This window comes from Periophthalmus magnuspinnatus, chromosome 10 (genome assembly GCF_009829125.3).
Source record: "Periophthalmus magnuspinnatus isolate fPerMag1 chromosome 10, fPerMag1.2.pri, whole genome shotgun sequence".
In the NCBI taxonomy this organism is placed as follows: Eukaryota; Metazoa; Chordata; class Actinopteri; order Gobiiformes; family Gobiidae; genus Periophthalmus; species Periophthalmus magnuspinnatus.
In genome coordinates this window covers 11890793-11909174 of record NC_047135.1, presented here as the reverse complement: position 1 = coordinate 11909174, position 18382 = coordinate 11890793, and the positions used below count along the sequence as shown (strand labels likewise).

The 18382-nt window shown below is 37.5% G+C and overlaps 1 protein-coding gene across 2 annotated transcripts; it reads right to left on the bottom strand.

Moving 5' to 3' along the window:
- Positions 1-6454: 6454 nt before the first annotated feature.
- On the bottom strand, positions 6455-18051 carry apool (apolipoprotein O-like). Of its 2 annotated transcripts, XM_033973650.2 has the most exons (15): positions 17981-18051; positions 16724-16816; positions 16254-16379; positions 15342-15396; positions 14913-15011; positions 14346-14437; positions 13941-14051; positions 12232-12418; positions 11540-11917; positions 11072-11203; positions 9593-9679; positions 9128-9232; positions 8691-8765; positions 8076-8210; positions 6455-7589 (listed from the first exon to the last, which is right to left on the bottom strand). In XM_033973650.2, the coding sequence occupies exons 1-15, from the start codon at positions 17990-17992 to the stop codon at positions 7501-7503; spliced, it is 1776 nt and encodes a 591-aa protein (XP_033829541.1). In that variant the 5' UTR covers positions 17993-18051; the 3' UTR covers positions 6455-7500. The 2 variants fall into 2 exon arrangements, with proteins under 2 accessions (XP_033829541.1, XP_055081048.1); XM_055225073.1 differs by lacking the exon at positions 9128-9232.
- Between the last annotated feature and the right edge of the window lie 331 nt (positions 18052-18382).

Sequence of the window (18382 nt, the reverse complement as noted above, 5' to 3'; positions counted from 1 at the left end):
TTAAATGTGTGAGAGCCCCCAGGGTGCTAGAGGGTTCCCACTGCTTTACAGAGGTGACATCATGACAACAGGAGGGCAGGTTCTCAGAATTATAAATGTGTACAGGCAGTTGTTCTCAAATTTGGTTATTACATTTATAAATAAAGTGATGAGAGTCTATTTTTTTTTTTCGCTGGACTTTTGGCTCTTTAATGGGATCCGAATCTTTCAAAGAGCCATTTTTATATTTATTTATATGACAGAGGCCAATGTGAGAACTCATTTTATCTACAAACTAATCACTGAGAGGAAGGACCAAGGCTCAGATTTGTTTAAAATGGTTCAAACTGAGAGTGGGAGTGTGTTTACTCTTTGAAATAATGAAAATCTAAATAAAACCTTGCACTGCAATAATAATCATTTAAAAACTAACTGTGATTATGATGCTAAATATGTTTTTTGTCCACTTTGCTTCATGTTGATCGTGTAAAAATCTGTCTATGGTAAAAATGCAAAAAAAATTGAAAGAAAAAGATTTAGTTCTTTTACAAAGAACCGACTCATTCATAAATGTCATATGGCTATTATTTCTATTTTTAGGTTTATAGGAAGCCAGAGATATTATGATGTAAACACCAATACTTTCTGATACATTTTTTCTACTAGTTGACAATGCATTACTCTAACAAAAGTATTCTCCTCTTGGGATATATAAAAATGTAATTCTGATTATAAATTTTAATTGCATTAATTGGTTAATAAATGCTAAATGATCACATTTTTATATAGCGCATTTCATCTGTGAGAGCTAGAATCGTACTGCCAACCTGTGGGTCAGTGGATCTGCTCTACCAAAAAAGACAACAAGAATAACAAACAGTCAGTTCACGTCTAGCAAATTTAAAAAGTGTCCTCATAGGATATTTACGACTGCAGCTGCCTCACAGGGCCTTAGCTAAAACAGAACAGCACCCATTACACCCATTCACACACAAAAAAAATTAGATTTTACTTGTCTACTGGGGACATTACAATGTCTTACAATTCACTACTTGCCACTACTTACTACAAGTTTAACCTAAACCCCAACCTTAACCTATTTCAACCGATAACCTATTTCAAACCATTTTTTCCAACCAAGGTAAAACCATGTTGTTGGTCTATCAATATTGTCAACGTAAGGAAAGTAGGTCCCTTTAAATGGATTAATTGTGTATACAGATTTTAGTGATAAATGACCACTCACATATTCACATACCAGTGTGTACACAATCACACACTTGAAACAGTCAACCTGACAGACATCTCTTTAACTTCATATTATGTGGATTGAAAATACAGTAGAACTTACTCACTTACAGTACAAAGCAGTACAAAACAAAACCTGCTGCAGTTTTGGAGGATTAAATTCAACAACAACCTCCAAAAATCAATACTAAACATGATCAAGTCAGATTCCTCCCTTACAGTAGTCCCAAATGATGCAAACTATAAAATATAAAACATCATATACACCAACCTCAGAGTCCAGACACTAGTTAAGACTATGTTTAAACATACTCCACTATATTTCTCTAATATTATTATAATTACTGGCAGTTCATCGCTAAGGCTCCAGTTTTTCCAAGCTACGTGTGAACCCGGCCTGGCTCTAGTTATCACCACAGCTTGCAGTAAAATGCGTAACATTGCCTCCAAAAAAAAAGCCACAATATTTAATTTTCCGAACATGTTGTAAGAATGGACCTTTGCACAAATCCCCAGATGTCCTGCTTTCCCACTCTCAGTTCAATGATTCTATCTCTGTTTTAAAAGTTCCATGTAGACTTATTAACGTTATTAAAGGGTAATGGGAGGACAACACCGCAATGAGTCTCGCATTAAGAACATATGGCACGGTTCAAATAGCAAGCTGTCGAGTCCACAAACCACACAACTAAAAACCAAGATGTCTCAGTGTACCCCATAATCCCCATTTGAATTTAATAGTGATGTAGTACTGCAAATGTCTTTCAGAAACACTACTGACACGGAAACAGGGAATTAGAAAGGCCTGTGTATAAAGAAATGAAATAATCTTATATGATTGGCAATTCAAATCTATTAAAAGTAGAGAAGCCTACGCCACTTACGCTGGGCCTCCTACTTGTTTGATTCCATAGAAATTATTTAGCTGGAATGTCACCTCAAATGTATATAGTATGTGTTTATTGAATTGCAGGTCTTTTAATTGCAAAATAAAAAATAAAATGATTCTGTATGTGAATTCTTTATGTGAAATTCCTGCATTTCAAAACAACAAACTAAAAATTTACACAAAATTTAGATTAATTTAGACCTGTACATACATAATATATGGGTAGAGCAGCCAGTTTTGATACTTCAAAAATATATATTACTCTTGTTCATTTCATTTAAATGGTATTTGAATACATAACCATGAACTTCCCCATGTACCAACATCATAATTTGCAATAACTTTTTTCATATTAGAGATACAGTGTGTCATTTTCCAGAAGTGGCATGTCACCTGCATTATTCCATGGGGAAAACATGTTAAATCATTCTTCTAAACATTGCCATACAGTGGAATATTATAGCTAAATGAACAACATTTCCATGGAAAATGCAAGAGGAGGCTACAAGAATTAATAACCATGCTTTTATTTTATTTTTTGCATGATAGTTGCTGTGGATTTATTTCTAAACCTGCCACAACCCAACCACCAGCTCTCCAGAGCCTTGACCCCAGCCCAAGTCTCTGCTCCATTCAGACCAGCACAAACTGTTCTTATATATCTGTATCTCCTTGTAACAGGAAGTGGACAAACTAACTGACATCTCTCCTTCCATTGTATGTGTAGTACATACTTGGTCACTGGGGCTGTGGTCCTGGGTTGGTCTTGCAGAGTTTATGAGCTCCAGCTGACCCCAGAGTCCCAAAGGAGAAGTTTAAAAAGATGTAAAGGATAGCCTGGTCATTCTGTGTACAAGCAGGAAGTAAGCAGAAACCAAATATTGACCAAATACTGAATAGGACATTCAATTGTATAATATAGAGATACCTCAGACATGTGTTCCTATTTCCACAATGTCCATTAGACTGATGTATTTATCTTTACTTATAGTGATTGTAATGGAAATTTAAATATTGTGTCATTATTTTACCTTTTAGAAATCACATGGTCTCGTAACTAAAACTAATTTGGTTTGGTCGTCAAAGACAGTGTTAGAAAAACCTTTCATGTCAACCCTTTTGTTCCCTTTTGGTGGCTAGACTTGGCTAGAGATGTGTTGTAATGCAAGTGAAAGTAGATGCAACCAGACCATACAGTCGGCTTTCAATCCCTCCCTATTGACCCCCTGAGGGGACCCAGCTCATGAATATGTCCAGGAGCCAGTCTGACCACACCTCAGCAGAAGTACCACACTCTCTCCCCTGAAGTGTTCCACATCTAGTATTGTTTCTACTCCACATGCTACTTCACACCTTGTATTGTCTCTACTCCAAATGTTACCTCCTGAGGGGAACCGGCTCCTAAATGTCTACAGGAGCTGGACTGACCACTCCTCAATGGAAGTGTCACATGCTTACTTTGAAATGTATGTCCTCTGGTCATCTCAACCTATATAAACTGGGTGCTTTCCAGCATTCGGGGTCTGACATAAGGGGGAGATGCTGTCGGACCTATTTCTTGCAAGAAATAAACTCTTGTCTATGCTTCAACATTCACCAGAGCCTGAAAAAGGAGTCTTATTTCCACGACAGTGATCTTTCAATATCTTCTTGTATTATCAGTATGACCCGTGGTATAGGAATTTGTCCTGGAGTATTTTAAATGTTTTAAATATTTTTGGGGCTGTAGTCCTGGTACCAAAATGCAGGGTTTGGGCCCCAAATGAGAATGGATAAAATGCAAAGACTGTATGATAAAATATTTTTCCCATTTGTCATGTATTGAATGATAAGTCGATATAGTAATTATCGTGACAGGTCTGCCTCCTGATTTAGTTCTGAAAGTTGTTCCAGTGTAATGTATGTATACTTCTGCACTAAAGTAAGAGTTTCAGTTGAACTTCCCAGTGAAATATGTTCCCTTTAAGGTACATCTATGTATGTTCTTAAAATAAATGGACAAAGTAACCCATTAATCTGGCACTTATTGGATGGTGCAGTATAATTGTGTATGCATATTCTCTTAATAACCTGTACAAAGAATTAGTTTTGTGTTAGTTTTATTTTTTAACTCCTGAAGGACATTTTTGTGGGGTTTTGAAACTTTACCTGAGGCAGTAGACCTGGTGTAGTCATCTGGATTTTTTCAGGTATCTCATCTTCTACCTGGGTTGAACAGTTGGCTGCTGTGCCAAGTACAATTTGAGTCACCTGGTGATTGAAGTGAATGATTCTTGGCTCCAGACTTGAGACGTTGAACCCTTCTTCAATGTCAATAGCGACCCGAGGTGTTTTCCTCTCTTTCAGCAGTTTCAACAGGAGCTGCTCCCTTGACCTCCACTTCTGAGCGGCCATAGAAAACTCCTGCTATTGCTGGTCATATCTGAGTTTCCAGGTTTGTGCTCTCTCCTGGAGGCTCAATTTCTCCTCAGCCCACTGCTTCTCCTGCTCCTGGATGTGCTCTGTAGTCAAACCCTGGTCTCCCTCAGCCTCAAAAGCCTTGGTGAAAATGCACATGTTTTGCTCCATTGTTCCTATTGTCTTTTGAGGTTTATTCAAAGCAAATGCATCTAAATTTCAAGCATTTAAAGTGAAGATCATAAGCAGTTGTCTTGTCTGTTGGCTGGTTTGGTGTGATATGAAGGTGTGAACACTTGACATAGGGTCAGAGATTTGCTGTGTCATATAGTTTTAAACAAGTGCTTGTCATGGTTACCGGCTCAGTTGAGATTAGCCTTGCTACTTTGAACTTTGTTGTAAATTTAATTCATTTAATTTTTTTAGGCCCGAGCCCATACAGGGTGTAGGGCCTATTGCTTCTGCAACGATGAGTGCATTTTAATCAACTCCTCTGAGGGGGCTTCACCGGCAGGGCTGAAAATCACTGTACATCATCTACAAGTGGGGCATCAAAAGTTATCCAATTTATGATGATGTCTATCATGGTTTGCGTGCGGCGAATAATTTTTGGAATTTTCACATGTCAAATTTGCTCCCATTTGCCAAAGTCCGATTTTGCTCAAATTCAAATCAGTTGTAAAACTTTCTGGCCTAAACCTACTCATTATGAAAGAAACTACATTGGCACGATGGCGCCCCCTAGAGAATATCTAATATATTTGTATGGAGGACCGAAATTTAGTTTTCCAAAATGTTACCAAATTTGACACAAAATTCTATTGGGTCATCCCAAGAAAAAAGTCAATCAGACCCATGTGTTTTTTTGCACCGTGTTGCCATGGCGATGTGCCAAACTGCCAATGTTATCCTAATGGGAAACCTCCCAAATTTTCCCATTTATCAGAAAAATATTAGTTTCATGGAATGATGTGAAATTTGACACAATGACTTTTCATGTCATCCTGATCAAAAAAGTCAACGGGACCCATGTCATATTTTTCACTGGGTTGCCATGGCAATGCATGAAATAACCCATGTTATCCTAATGGGAAGTCTTATTCGCTTCATTAAGGAATGTGAAATTTGGCACAGTAACTCTTCAGGTCCTTCCCGTCAAAAAAGTCCAGGGGGCCAAGTTTGTATTTTGCACGGTGTTGCCTTGGCAACGCCTGGAAAAACCCATGTTTTTGCATCAGTCCTTTAACTGTATGTAGATGTTGTTTAGTGACAAGTACAGCCCAAAGCTGCTATAACACGGACAAAACTGGCACGTTAGCGCCTCCTGTAGAGAGTGCCGGGTTGGCCGAGTGTGAAGCATGGCCTGCGAGGGCCGTTCAATGCCGATTGTAGGTTTAATTTTTTTATTTTTTATAATAACAATTTTTTTTGTCCACCACACTACCTATTAAGTAGACAGGGCAAGAATGTATAAATAGTTATAAAAAAAGGTCCTTGGTGTCAGTCGCACATCTGAACTAGCATTGCCAATGGATCACTACTACCATGCAATATTCCCCATTACAATGACCTAGTAATGTATTGGAGCTATAACAACCAAATTAATTCAATAACAATAGTAGTTGAGTCTTACTATTTAAGTATACCACAAATTTTGTACTATTTTATGATGGTGCCACCTGCTGGTTCCGGAGAGATGTTATTTCTTTGCCTGGAATGTTTCATATATCTAGCATGAATTTCATGCCAGGTATTTTTATTCTTGAGAGAAGCAGACGATAGTGGACACTCTACCAGACACTTTCACAGTCCACCTTTAATAAATTAAACTAATCAAAAATAAATCTGTTGGTACTCTTGTTCTGGATTATGACGAATAGAGCAGTAATAATCTGCATCCAGTAGTTCTTTTAATAGTATGATCATTGCAAAGACACAAAATAAACTTGTGAAAATATAGATTTATTTTCCGAGTCGATAAATCCACAATTTACTTTTTTTTTCGGATCCACAAACCGAAACCAGTCTTGCAGTAATTACCAGCATATGCGCAGCAATTCCAGCTTCACAAAAACAATGGGCAAAATTACAATAAATATGAACGCTGTAACTGAGAGCTTCTCTGTTAAGTGACACAGAATTTCCATCTCCCATCTGTAAATGAAAAACACTGGTGGGAGGACCAACTTTCCATGTTTCCAGTAAATTATGCAGATTAGCAAACTAGATTTTAATGCGCGTCTGCTACAAACATATGTCCATGGACTCATACTGTACAAATATAAAAAGTGAGAAATGATTTGGAAATGATTATGATAATTTGCTCTCAAAACAAAAAAAAACATGAACACTTAAGCGGATGCAGTAGTAAATTCAGAATATGTTCAGTTTTTCAATCAAAAATGCATTAAATATTACTGTGGTTAAGTGAGATGGGGAGTTTTGCCAGAAAAGAAAGCAAATTTGGTTGAACTGAATGTTCATGGCATTTTATGATGATGGCTTTGTTTGGAGTCTAGATTAAAAAATAGTCTCCTGGTTAATTTTTTTTTTTTTTTTAGATTATAATCTAGGGTAGAACCTGGTTTGGTCTTTTCAGGTTTAGTCTTTTTTTTAAACAAGATTTTGTCTTAATTGTATCTGTGTAAGTGCTGAAATTGTTTTTCTAAATGGAAATTTCCATGAATTTCTTCTTCGTGGAAATTTGATAATTGGAAGCAAGAAATTTGAAAAATCAAGCACAAAAAGAAATTTCAACTGATGATTGCAAAGAAACCTGAGATAATGATAAATACTTTTTGATTGCAAGCCAGAATAAAAATATGTTTGAAATAATGTTGTATTAAATCTTAATTTCTATATAAATATTTGCTTTGAATTGAACTACAGAAACAATAGTCTTCACAATAATATAAAAACTGTTCATGTAGGACAGCATCTGAGTTTGAATGGGAAATGTAGCAGTGCTATTTGTTGTATTGTGGTCCTCAGCTTCTGGTTGTGTACAGGTCTGCATCCTCAGGGTTTGACTGTCCAAAGTCCATAAGAGCCGGCTTTGCTTTGAAACCAGTGCCCTCTGGAGAGAAGGAAGGCAAATGCAACAACAGTTTAGATAAATGTTCACACTCAATTGTTATGATAATGAAATGGCAATATTAGTGACCTATAGTGTCCTATTTATGTATTTTTTTTTTCTCCAGTGCCAGCTAAAATCGCTATTCAGTTTTGATACTAATTTTGGTATTGATTAGTATTGATTAGTATGTCAGATCTTTCGACAACTTTACTCTATACTATTTAAAAGAGATTCGGGCAGGTAAATCTATACTGATAATAAACAATTTAGGATCAATATCCCTGGATTTTCCTTTTAGATATTACGACTGAATAGATTGAATAGATTACAATTGAGACAGGAATACTCAGATTATGTGAGTGTAGTTTATGGCACATCATAAAGGCTAGAAATTATTTGATTGAACAGAGCCTTTAATAAAACAATTTAACTTATTCACATACGCAAAACATATTGGTGATTACAATATCGGGTGTGATTAGGTACCTTTGCTAATCTCAGGTGCAGGTTCATCTGTAGTATTTGGCGTTGGGGCTGTTGTCAGGTCTGTTGATGTTTCTTCAGATGGAGGAGGGTCTGAAGACACTGGAGGTTCACCTAACACTATTTCAGCTACTGTCTCTGTACATACGAAAAAAGATTTAGCTGCAGTGATAAGATTATTATTAAGGTTCAATTGTTCATAGGAATAGATTCTGAGAAAGCACAAAAAACATATTGTGTTCTTGAGAAAATATGCAGCTTTGCCTGGAATATTCCACAGTATAACATTAAATATATCTATCTTAAACTTATCCAATTATATTTATCGCTGAATACATACTTTGAAAAACATGCATTCATATGTGAGTGGGGTCGGCTTTCCACGGACCTGACATGTAACTTGGCTTAGATAAAATATTCCTGGCAAAGCAATGTTATCTCCATAAAGACAAACAGGTGGCAGACCCCTCTCCAGAAATGTTACACAGTACACCTTTAAAACTAATATTTGTAAGCAACTATTTTCTAGCACAGCACATATTGATGCATGTAAATATGTAATGACTAGAGACAACGTGGCTTGTAGTATTATTTGGGTCACAGTTCCATCCTTCATACCTTTGGCACTATCAGCAGATGGTTGTTCTGTGGCAGGAGGCTCAGGAGATGACTCCACTACTGATTCAACTGATTCTATGAATTAAAGTTTAAAAAAAGTAAAACATTAATATGATGACAGGCAAGCTCTCAGCAAGTTGTAATGCATTATTCACAACTACCTATGGAAAAGTGTTGCATACACCATGAGACATTTTCTGTCAGATGTATAAACATAATTTTCACTTCTCTGGTTGGATAAAATTGTCTGAGCTTGGCATTTGCTTCCCTATAGTTCTCATTCAACAAATTATCATTATTTTTTATAACCACAAATTGAAATATTGATAGAACTGAAATGAAAGTCAGGTAGGGTCAGGTAAGACATAAGCAAAATAAAAATATATTGGAACAACAGGGAGATGTGTTTAAAATGTTTAGTCATGAGTGAACTGTACCTTTGGGGATTTCTGCTGCACTTTCCTCAGGAGGAGGAGGTGCTGTGACTGGAGCCTCCTCAGCTACAATAACTAACTCTGGTTCTGGCTCAGCTGATTCCACCACTGTTTGGAAAATAAAGTTTAAAGTATTTTGGTGTAAAGTGTAAATAATTTTATTGTGTGTAGCTGGCCAAAGATGCTTGGTCATGAGTTGGAGATTTCGAAAAAGTTGAACACAAATCTTATAGTAATAAGATTGTCAGGTCTTGCTAATTCAACCTATGGATAACTTTATATAGTATATTCTACCATTGTGCAAATGTAACTAATAGCATGTTTATCTAAGACACTGGAAAGAAGTAGGTATATAATTCATGTCAACCCTTTTCCTATACGATTTTTATAGCTATGAGTTGTGTAGTGGAAAAAAACAAAACACATTGACTAGTATTTTGAGGCATAATACTATTGTCCTACCATTACCTTTTTCCTGGGGTTTATCAGTCACAGGGGCAGGGACTGAGGCTGCAACTGGTTCCACTGTAGCCTCTGGTTCAGGTGATTCAACAGCTAATATTAACATAAAGACACTAACAGATTAAAAGGTGTAGTTACGCAAAGTTTTGTGTGTGATTGTTATCAAGAGCACATTTTGTACATGGTTATGTAATAAACTAGGAGTAAATACATGTGAAAAAACAGTGCCATCTAGAGGACAAAGATCATAACTACACGGCTCCGTAAGGCGCTCATTTAATCTACTACTGTACTGCGGAACATTTTAGCACAGGTATGACTAAAAACAGGTATGCTAAAATTCAAGAATCAGTGAAAGTACTAAACAGGGGTATGAGTGGGGTGAAAGAAAATCGTAGTTGTGATTGTTTGCTAGATGTAGCTGTTATTTTTATAAAACAACAATCAAACTCACTAATTTGCCTTCAAACAATTACCCACTAATGAGTATTTACAAAACTATTATATAACATATTCTAATATAATATTCAATCTACTTGGTTGTTTTTAGGTATGACATTTACAAATTAGAGTAGCGTGGAACAGATATGTCTTGGTTGTCAGTAGTTTGAACTCAGATATTAATGCTTAAGTAAACAGTAAAACAATTAAATTACTTAAAGCTCGGCACACTACAGGATTTTTCAGATTTTTAAACGTACGACAAGAAGCACGTATCACAGACACGAGGAAAATCGTATGACCGCAAAGACTGCAAAAGATGGCACACTACAAAAGCTAAAAGTTGTAAGTGCACTTTGGTTGGCGGTTTCCAGTCTAGAGTAAAGTGACTCCCTCTGAGACTCCAAAATGTTCCAAAGTTCAGAGCATTGCACTTCTACTTTAAATGCAAGTCAAAACTGTGTTAATATCATTTGCGGAGTGTGGTGTAATGGTTCAAATAAATGCTTTTAATGCACAGAAGGCTGGAAATAAACACAGGATGCAGAATTGTGTTCTGCTTCACCCAGATCCGTGTAGCGTGGACTTATGGAAACAGGCACATGAGGAACACTTCAAACTGGATTAACAGTGCTGTTTTGTGTTTTGTGTTTTGATTGGGTGTATTATTTGCAGAGGACATACTCTAAAGGATAATATGGATGAGAAACCTCCAGTTTAACTTTACGAAATGTGAATAAAGTTGCCTAATTATTTTCGCCGTTCCTGGAGTTTGTATCTTGCGCCTCTGTGTCCATCACTCCATCTTCCCCTAATGCTCTATTTTATTGGCTGGTGCAGTGGCAGTGGTGTTTTGTGGTTATGATATGACCCAGCACCTCAGACCACACCAGACCAAAGTCAGGTCAGACCTCCCCAATGTCAGGGACAAGCAAATCGGGTCCTAGATCGAGCAAATTATCCTGTAGTGTGTGGTGGGCTTAAGATAGTTAATAAATAACAGTGAATTTGAATTAGAACTAATCCTTCTTATCAAGCCTGTACCTTTTGACTCCTCTGCAGCTGGAGGTGTTGGAGGTGTGGTCTCCTCTGTTGAAGTTGTTTGTGGCTCTTCTGGAGGAGGCTCTGAAGAGATGACCGGCTCAATGACCAGCGGCTCTGGTTTTGATACTGTCTCTGATAAAACAGAGAAGCATCATGTGATAAGAGAGATACAATATAATACAAACACTTCATTTCTTAAAGGAACTGCACATTTTTTACAGCCAATTTTATACTTAACTTTAAATGTAAAAGTTGGCATCACGTCACTGCTAACAACCCGGATTCATATTTGGTAAAATTACTTCATATAATAAGCTATAAGCTATAAATACTATAATAAGCTTGATTTTTGACCCAAACAGTTGCTTTTATATACATGGGCAAAAAGCGACTTCAGCCTCTTTTATTAAGGCAATTTAATAAAGCTATTAGCAGCCTGTCCATAGTTCAATATTAGATTTGAATTACCTGTGGGCTGCTCTGTTGATGGACTAGGTGACTCCAAGATGGTTGCTATGTCCTCAGCTGGAGCGACCTCTGGTTCTACACTCAGGGTGGGTTCAGATGGGACCGGGTCTGATGAGGAGGGGTCTGATGAGGAGGGATCTGATGAGGAGAGGCCTGATGGCGCGGGGTCAGATGGGGCGGGGTCAGATGGGGCGGGGGCAGACGGGGCGGGGGCAGACGGGGCGGGGGCAGACGGGGCGGGGGCAGACGGGGCGGGGGCAGAGGAAGGTTGGTCTGGTTCAGGGCTGGGCTCTAGGGGGTTTTCACACTCAACAGCAGCAGGTGAATCTTCAGAGGGAGGTAGTATATTTGTCTCCGCTGCGACTGAATTCACAACATCTACAACAGCACAACAGAGCTTTGAAACCTCCGCAAGAAAAAGTAACATAGTGCATTTTTAAATCTCAGTATCTTTCCAAATTTGGAAAAAAAAAAAAAAAAACTTAAGTCCTGTTTCCTGTTCCTGTTTAAGTCCCACATTTAGTACAAGATTGAACCTGGCTTAGCTCTGATAAACATTTTGAAAATTACAGATATTGACAATGAATTCTGGTTTATAATTGTAATATAATAATGGAGATACAAAAATAAGCCATGATAGTCTTTGTTCAAAATGGGTGGTAATTTAACAGTGTACTTTATATTTGTTATACCTGCGGTTGGTTCTGTAGATGCCTGTTCTGCTGTTGCAGACTCCACAGTAGGAGCTGGTTCTTCGGGAACAGATATTTGTTCTTCCGTCTCCGAGACTGGGGAGCTCTGGACTGGATTTTCTGTGGACGCGACAGATTCTTCAACTACAACAGCAGGCTCTGTGATTAGCAGTGGCACTTTTTCTTCCTAAAAAAATAAACAATGGGGAAAAATTGCAAATATAAGACAGCAGATGCATTTGTTTTCAAGGAAATTTACATGGTTACAGGGATACTGAGAAACAACCATCTTGCGCTAAATATAGGTTATCCTCTAACAATGTGGCATTTTAATTAGATTAGTTTTATCACATTGCTCATCTGTTAAATGCAGTTCTATGCTCAAACAGACACTTTACACAGCCCACTTCACCTATTGATCAGTCTCTGTCATGTGCAAAGTGACAGGTGGGTTTAACCAATCAGGGTGAAGTATGAATTATCAGAAGTAGCAGATGGTATTAAATTTCCCTTAATGGAAAAATGGTATGAAACAAAAATCAAAAGTGTGACCTTGGCATATTGACCCACCCCAAATAAAAGCCAAAACTGGACAAAAAAGTTCTAAGAGTGAAGACGTTTTTCTGCTCATCCAAGTCGCTTTTTCAGTTCTAGTCAGATTGATGGTGGACATTGCGTCAGAACCAAAGCAAACAAAGAACACAAAGACAAAGATAGAGCTAGTCAGAATGCCAAAAGGTGTGTAAGCATCCATTAAGAGCTGTATGAATATGCTAATTATGACTCAGGCACAGTGCACACTTAGTGGAGCTCAATAGACCTAGCCTACATACAGAAATGATAGCCATTTTCGGTTTCAGTGAAGTTAGCTCCTTACTTCAGATGGATATAAGGCAGTGTCCACCAGCACTCTGATCAGAAATGAAGAAGTTGCTTGGATGAGCAGCAAAACGTCTTCACTCCTACTTTTTGTCAAGTTGACAGATTTTACTTTTGGCTTTTACTATGGATCAGACCTGCACAACTGAGGGATTACATAGATGACCCACCCCAAACTAAATTACAGTGAGATAAGAGAACGTTAATGTCTGAATTGTACAGTAGATTGGTGTATTCACAGAGCAGGCTTTGGCAATGTACTTTCCAAGTTAAAAGCGCCTAATGTAACCTTTCTGCTTGTCTATGATATTACACTTATCTATCTTGCATTTCAGCAAATTACAGGTCTTCTATTGCTCAAACATACCTACCATTCATTCATACTGTGACTGGGGTTGCCTCTTTACACATCTGACCTGTAACTTGGTCTGGTGCTATTACTTGTTGGTTTCCATGGAAAGACAAGTTTAATGTTATTCCAGGCAACGTAATAAAATCTCCAGGGGCAACAATCCACTTAGGATTTCTTAGTGAGAAAAACTGCAAGTGGAAACTTTCTTCAGTTAATATTTAAAATATTTCCAAAGAGAATGCTGACATTAAGAAAAAATAGGAAAATTAATATCCTGTTTTTGACATTTTTGAGGTAATCTGTGGTTACTGAAGGTACTGGAAACAAGCTGGTGAGTCATGGGGCCGTCACCAAAACTTATCAAAAGTGTGACAACCTAAAAAACTGTTCTTACACATGTGGGAGTATTAAGCATGTAAGGTGTTAAACTGTTTTACTGATATTAGTCAGTTTTCAGTGACTGAACATGGGTCCTCACCGGTGATGGGGGAGCCTCAGGAGCAGGTGGAGGTTTAGGTGGAGATGACAACAGTGACGACACAGTAGCACTGCTCCACTGCCCGGCTGCATAAACCTTTTTTCCTGTGAGCTTTCAAGAGAAATAAAATCAGTCAAAACAAAAATTAGGCATCATGATGACTAAGTTACTAAAATTCAAATACTGACGTCAAATTCTCAACTTTTAGGCCTTCTAGCTCAGGAAAAAGCCCTTTGAATTTCTGTATGCATTTGATTGGATGAGAAGTATAAGGTAACAGCCAGGTGTGATGCCACATTTTCCCCAATCAGATATTATGTTGGATGAGAACAAATGGAAGCAACTGCCAGGGACCAGGGACCAAAGTGTACCATGTTCACAGGTCTTTAATAGAGTAATATGTACCTTTACAACAGCTACAGCTTGGGAAGGATAACACACTGATGCTCCAGCAGTCATCAAGCTCATAGGAAGAGCAACCCTTCTGAGGCGTGATCCTGGAAGAACAAAGGAGGAATTAGAAGTTAAGTTAAACAGAGAAGACTTAATATTCCCTCCACATTATTTGGACCACATTCTACACATTTTCAAACTATTTCCTGAACTTTTCAAAAATATTCTTCAAGTTCAACAAATATCTTTGAAGACATTTTTTGTAAGCAATGCAATTATTAGGATTATAACAAGTTCAATTCATTTTTATTTATGTTTCTTGTACAACAAGTACAGCAATAACTGTGCGTAAGAGCCCCAAGATTATCAAAGGCACGATTTGGCCAAAAATTGGTTAAACTAAAAAAAATACATAAATAGATAAGGGACATTAGCATAGAATCAAGAAGATGACCTTTTGCCATCATCCAATAAAATAGTCAAAAAAAAATAAAAAATTATTGAATAGTTAAAATAATACAAAAAAAGATTTAAGATAAGATTACCTTTTCATGTTAAGTTCATTTAAGACTAGATTACCTTTGCGGGCCAGAAACATGCCCAGCAGACCAGCCATGGTGATGGTGCCAAATCTGGGCAGAAACTCTGGAGGAGGGTCTTTTAGGTAATAATACACATCTATCAAACAGGACAGAAATCAGTTATTGGAAAATAATCAACATTCACCAGAATATTATTAAAATTCTAGAGGTCAAGTATGCTTTTTAACAGTCAACAGAAAACATAGACTTTTAACATAAACATAGACTGAATTTTAACTAACCTAACCTATAAACGGCAAAGAGCCCAGTCAAACTGCAAACATTGTAATTTCTTAATTGCTTATGATGAAAAATATAAATAGATTGAAATGAAATAAATTAACTTTATTTCACAGTATGCATTTTTGTTAGACAGGTCACTTTTGAAGATTGATTACTTAAATTGTCTTAGGGCCTGCTGACTCACCTTGTCCTGCGTGGTAAAAATGTATGGCTCCCATTTTTACAGAAAGGTAGGCCCTCTGCAGGAAAACAAGAAATAATGAATATGACATTTAAAAAAAGAGTGACTCATTAAAAAACAACTGTATTTGATCTCTTGGGTATCATTTTCACAGTGTCAGATGTGTTTGGCCACACTTTGACACCTGCTCTCATTCCGTTGCAGCTACCGTTTCCTGTTTTCCATCTGAACTTATGATAATTCAAACCATGCACTATGCGGGATCATGCTCTGTAACCACAACAAAAGAGCAAAGATATACAAGAGGCCTTAAATGCTGCAGTGCCTGGCACATTGAGGGTTTAGCAGTTTGAGCAAGTTCTTGTTAAGGATGTGTGCAAAGCAAACATCCCTTTTTAATGCATTTGTAACACCGAAAGTGCTTTTCAGCGCATTATTCATTCACTCCACACTTGGGCATGGTAAACTGGAAGCAAGGGTGCCAAACTGTGCCATCGGCTCCTCCGTCCACCACATTTACACACATACCCCACTTCATACTGGCCAATGTGGTACATACTGTAACCACTGCTCTAACAATTGACTGAGGAAACAAAGTCAGTTAAATTGTATAGAAAACTATGTGATCCTACCAGGCCTTTCTTATATAATTTGCCTGTATTCATATGTGCAGTCATTATAATTAACTCCCAAAGTGCAGTACTTAATTAGAATGAGAACTGCCTGAAACACTCATATTCATAACTATTGTACAAACTATTATGTGATGATTATAGGTCTGATGGTTCAATTCATATTTCTTTTTCTTCAACAAATGAACATGTCCATTGTGTGTTCCTTCTGAGCAAAACAGAATAAACGGCTTAATAATTAGAAACTATGCGTGTTAGGTTACATGTGGGCTTTAGTGAATACCTTTATAGACTGGACCACTGGCACTATGGTAAGTCTTGCTGCTGATACCCCACTCTCTATGGCCCCTGGCTTCTCTGGGTCCTCCTGTATCTGAAGCGAAGGCTGCAGAGGCTTGTAGATATTCAACTGCAAGGCACATGAGTATTAGTATTTTATATAGATTTCACATGTTATGCTAAGTTTTTTAAGTTGTATTTAATCTGGATGGGACAAGATCTTGTGCCACAAGATCTCGTGAGACACACATGAGACATTTTTTTGTGCTTTTACTTTTGGATTGGAATTAAATCCTAGTGAGTTACAACTTTTGAGATGTTGTAATTCCAAAAAGCAGTGCCACAATGACTGCAATTTATTAAAAGCAGTAAATAAAAATTGTGTTAAAAAAAACTAGTTTTGTCTCATGTTTGTGGACTCAATCTCGTGTCTCGCCTTGGGAGAATTGTCTTGTCCCACCTCTAGTATCTTACTCTTTCCCTCGTGATCAGCCCCTCCTCAGATGTTTCCCTGTATATTCTGATGGAGGCAGCCCCCAGCACTGCTGGGACGGCCACCAGCACCACCTGAGATGAAACGCACACATAATAAGTACTTTAAACATTGTTTATGGAACAAATGAGGCATGTGGTAATTTACTGCACCAAATTGTGTGTATAAACATTTATTCTGTACCAACAATCAGTAGGCTTAAAACCAATAAATCAATGTATGGGTCTCTAATAGGCATAAGGATTCCTTCCTGATTTTACTAAAACAATGACTGAATTCAAAATTCAAAATATTTATAAATATATATTTTTTGAAGGGGGAAATGTCCTCACAAAGTCCTTCAAATCAGCAAGGAATAATTTGCCTGAAACCAGCAAGCTACCACCTTAAAACTCAGAACGAAACGACAGACAATATCATGGACAAACCAGTTTAAGCCAGGCCTTAGACTAAAAAAGACTACTAAGTGAGAATAGTAAGAGAGGTAGTAGTAGCAGTAGTAGTAGTTGTAGTAGTAGACTAGTATTTATTTATTTTTTATAAACTATAAGATATTCCACAGAAATATAAAATAAACAATAAATTGAACACCATATAGTCACAATTGCTAATACATATCTGTTAAAGGGGTTTGAGTGTTTAGGAAGAAGTTGTTATCTATGACTACATTGAAATCCCCTCCCATAATTAAGTATGCATTAGGTCATTTATTTATTCAAAAGTCCATCTTATCGTCCAGGGTTTCAAAGACTTTTCCTTTTTCAATGGGAGTTGAGTCTTAGTCGTATAAGCAGTAGTAGCATATATTACATCATATATACATACATATCTGACCTGCTATCTATAACATCTAGGTCAAAAGTAGGAGAGAAACTACATTCTGATTGTATACTTGTTTGTTTACACTGCCGCAAGCATAGCTCTCCTCGCTGTGCAGAGGAATACAATACTTCAAAGATAGGGAAGGACAGAAGTTCAGTGCCACCTGTTTGCACATTGTAAATGAGTAAAAGTGCTCAGGTATGTAGCTAGCCTGGACTGGAGAGTACAGCTTGTACAGTACACACACCGCAGAGCCACTGAGCTGCAGTTTTTAAGTTATATAAAACAATCATCGTATCACGTTTGAGTCAGGGGCTCTGGGGTAAGTGGTGCTAAGTTTGCATATGCACTTTGATTGAGAATATGTTGAAAAATTGAGGGAAAATGTGCAGAAATCGATAAAGTCATGCATTCACCTTGGCCGCCATGACAGTGCTCCTTCTTCTTCCTCACACGTCACTGCGTCGCTGAGCCTATCCTCGGTCCCACAGTGCCCCCCGCCGGACAGAAGAGGATCCTGCACCAGTGCACGTGGGTATATGATGTCATTGTGCAAAGTGAGGTAATGCCCCAGGCTTTTAAAAGAACATTAACCGTACACAGTTTCTTATCACAATCATAAATCATTACAGAAACAACATTAAACTTATGGGCACCTCTATTTACACAGATGATGCAAATTCTAGGAACTCAAAATCTAATGGATAGTCTGAAACATTAGGAGGGCATCTTTATCTGCTTGATTTACTGACAAAACTACAAAATATGGGATATCTTCTGGATTAGGCCTAGATCCAAACGTAGGCTTTCATCAAGTC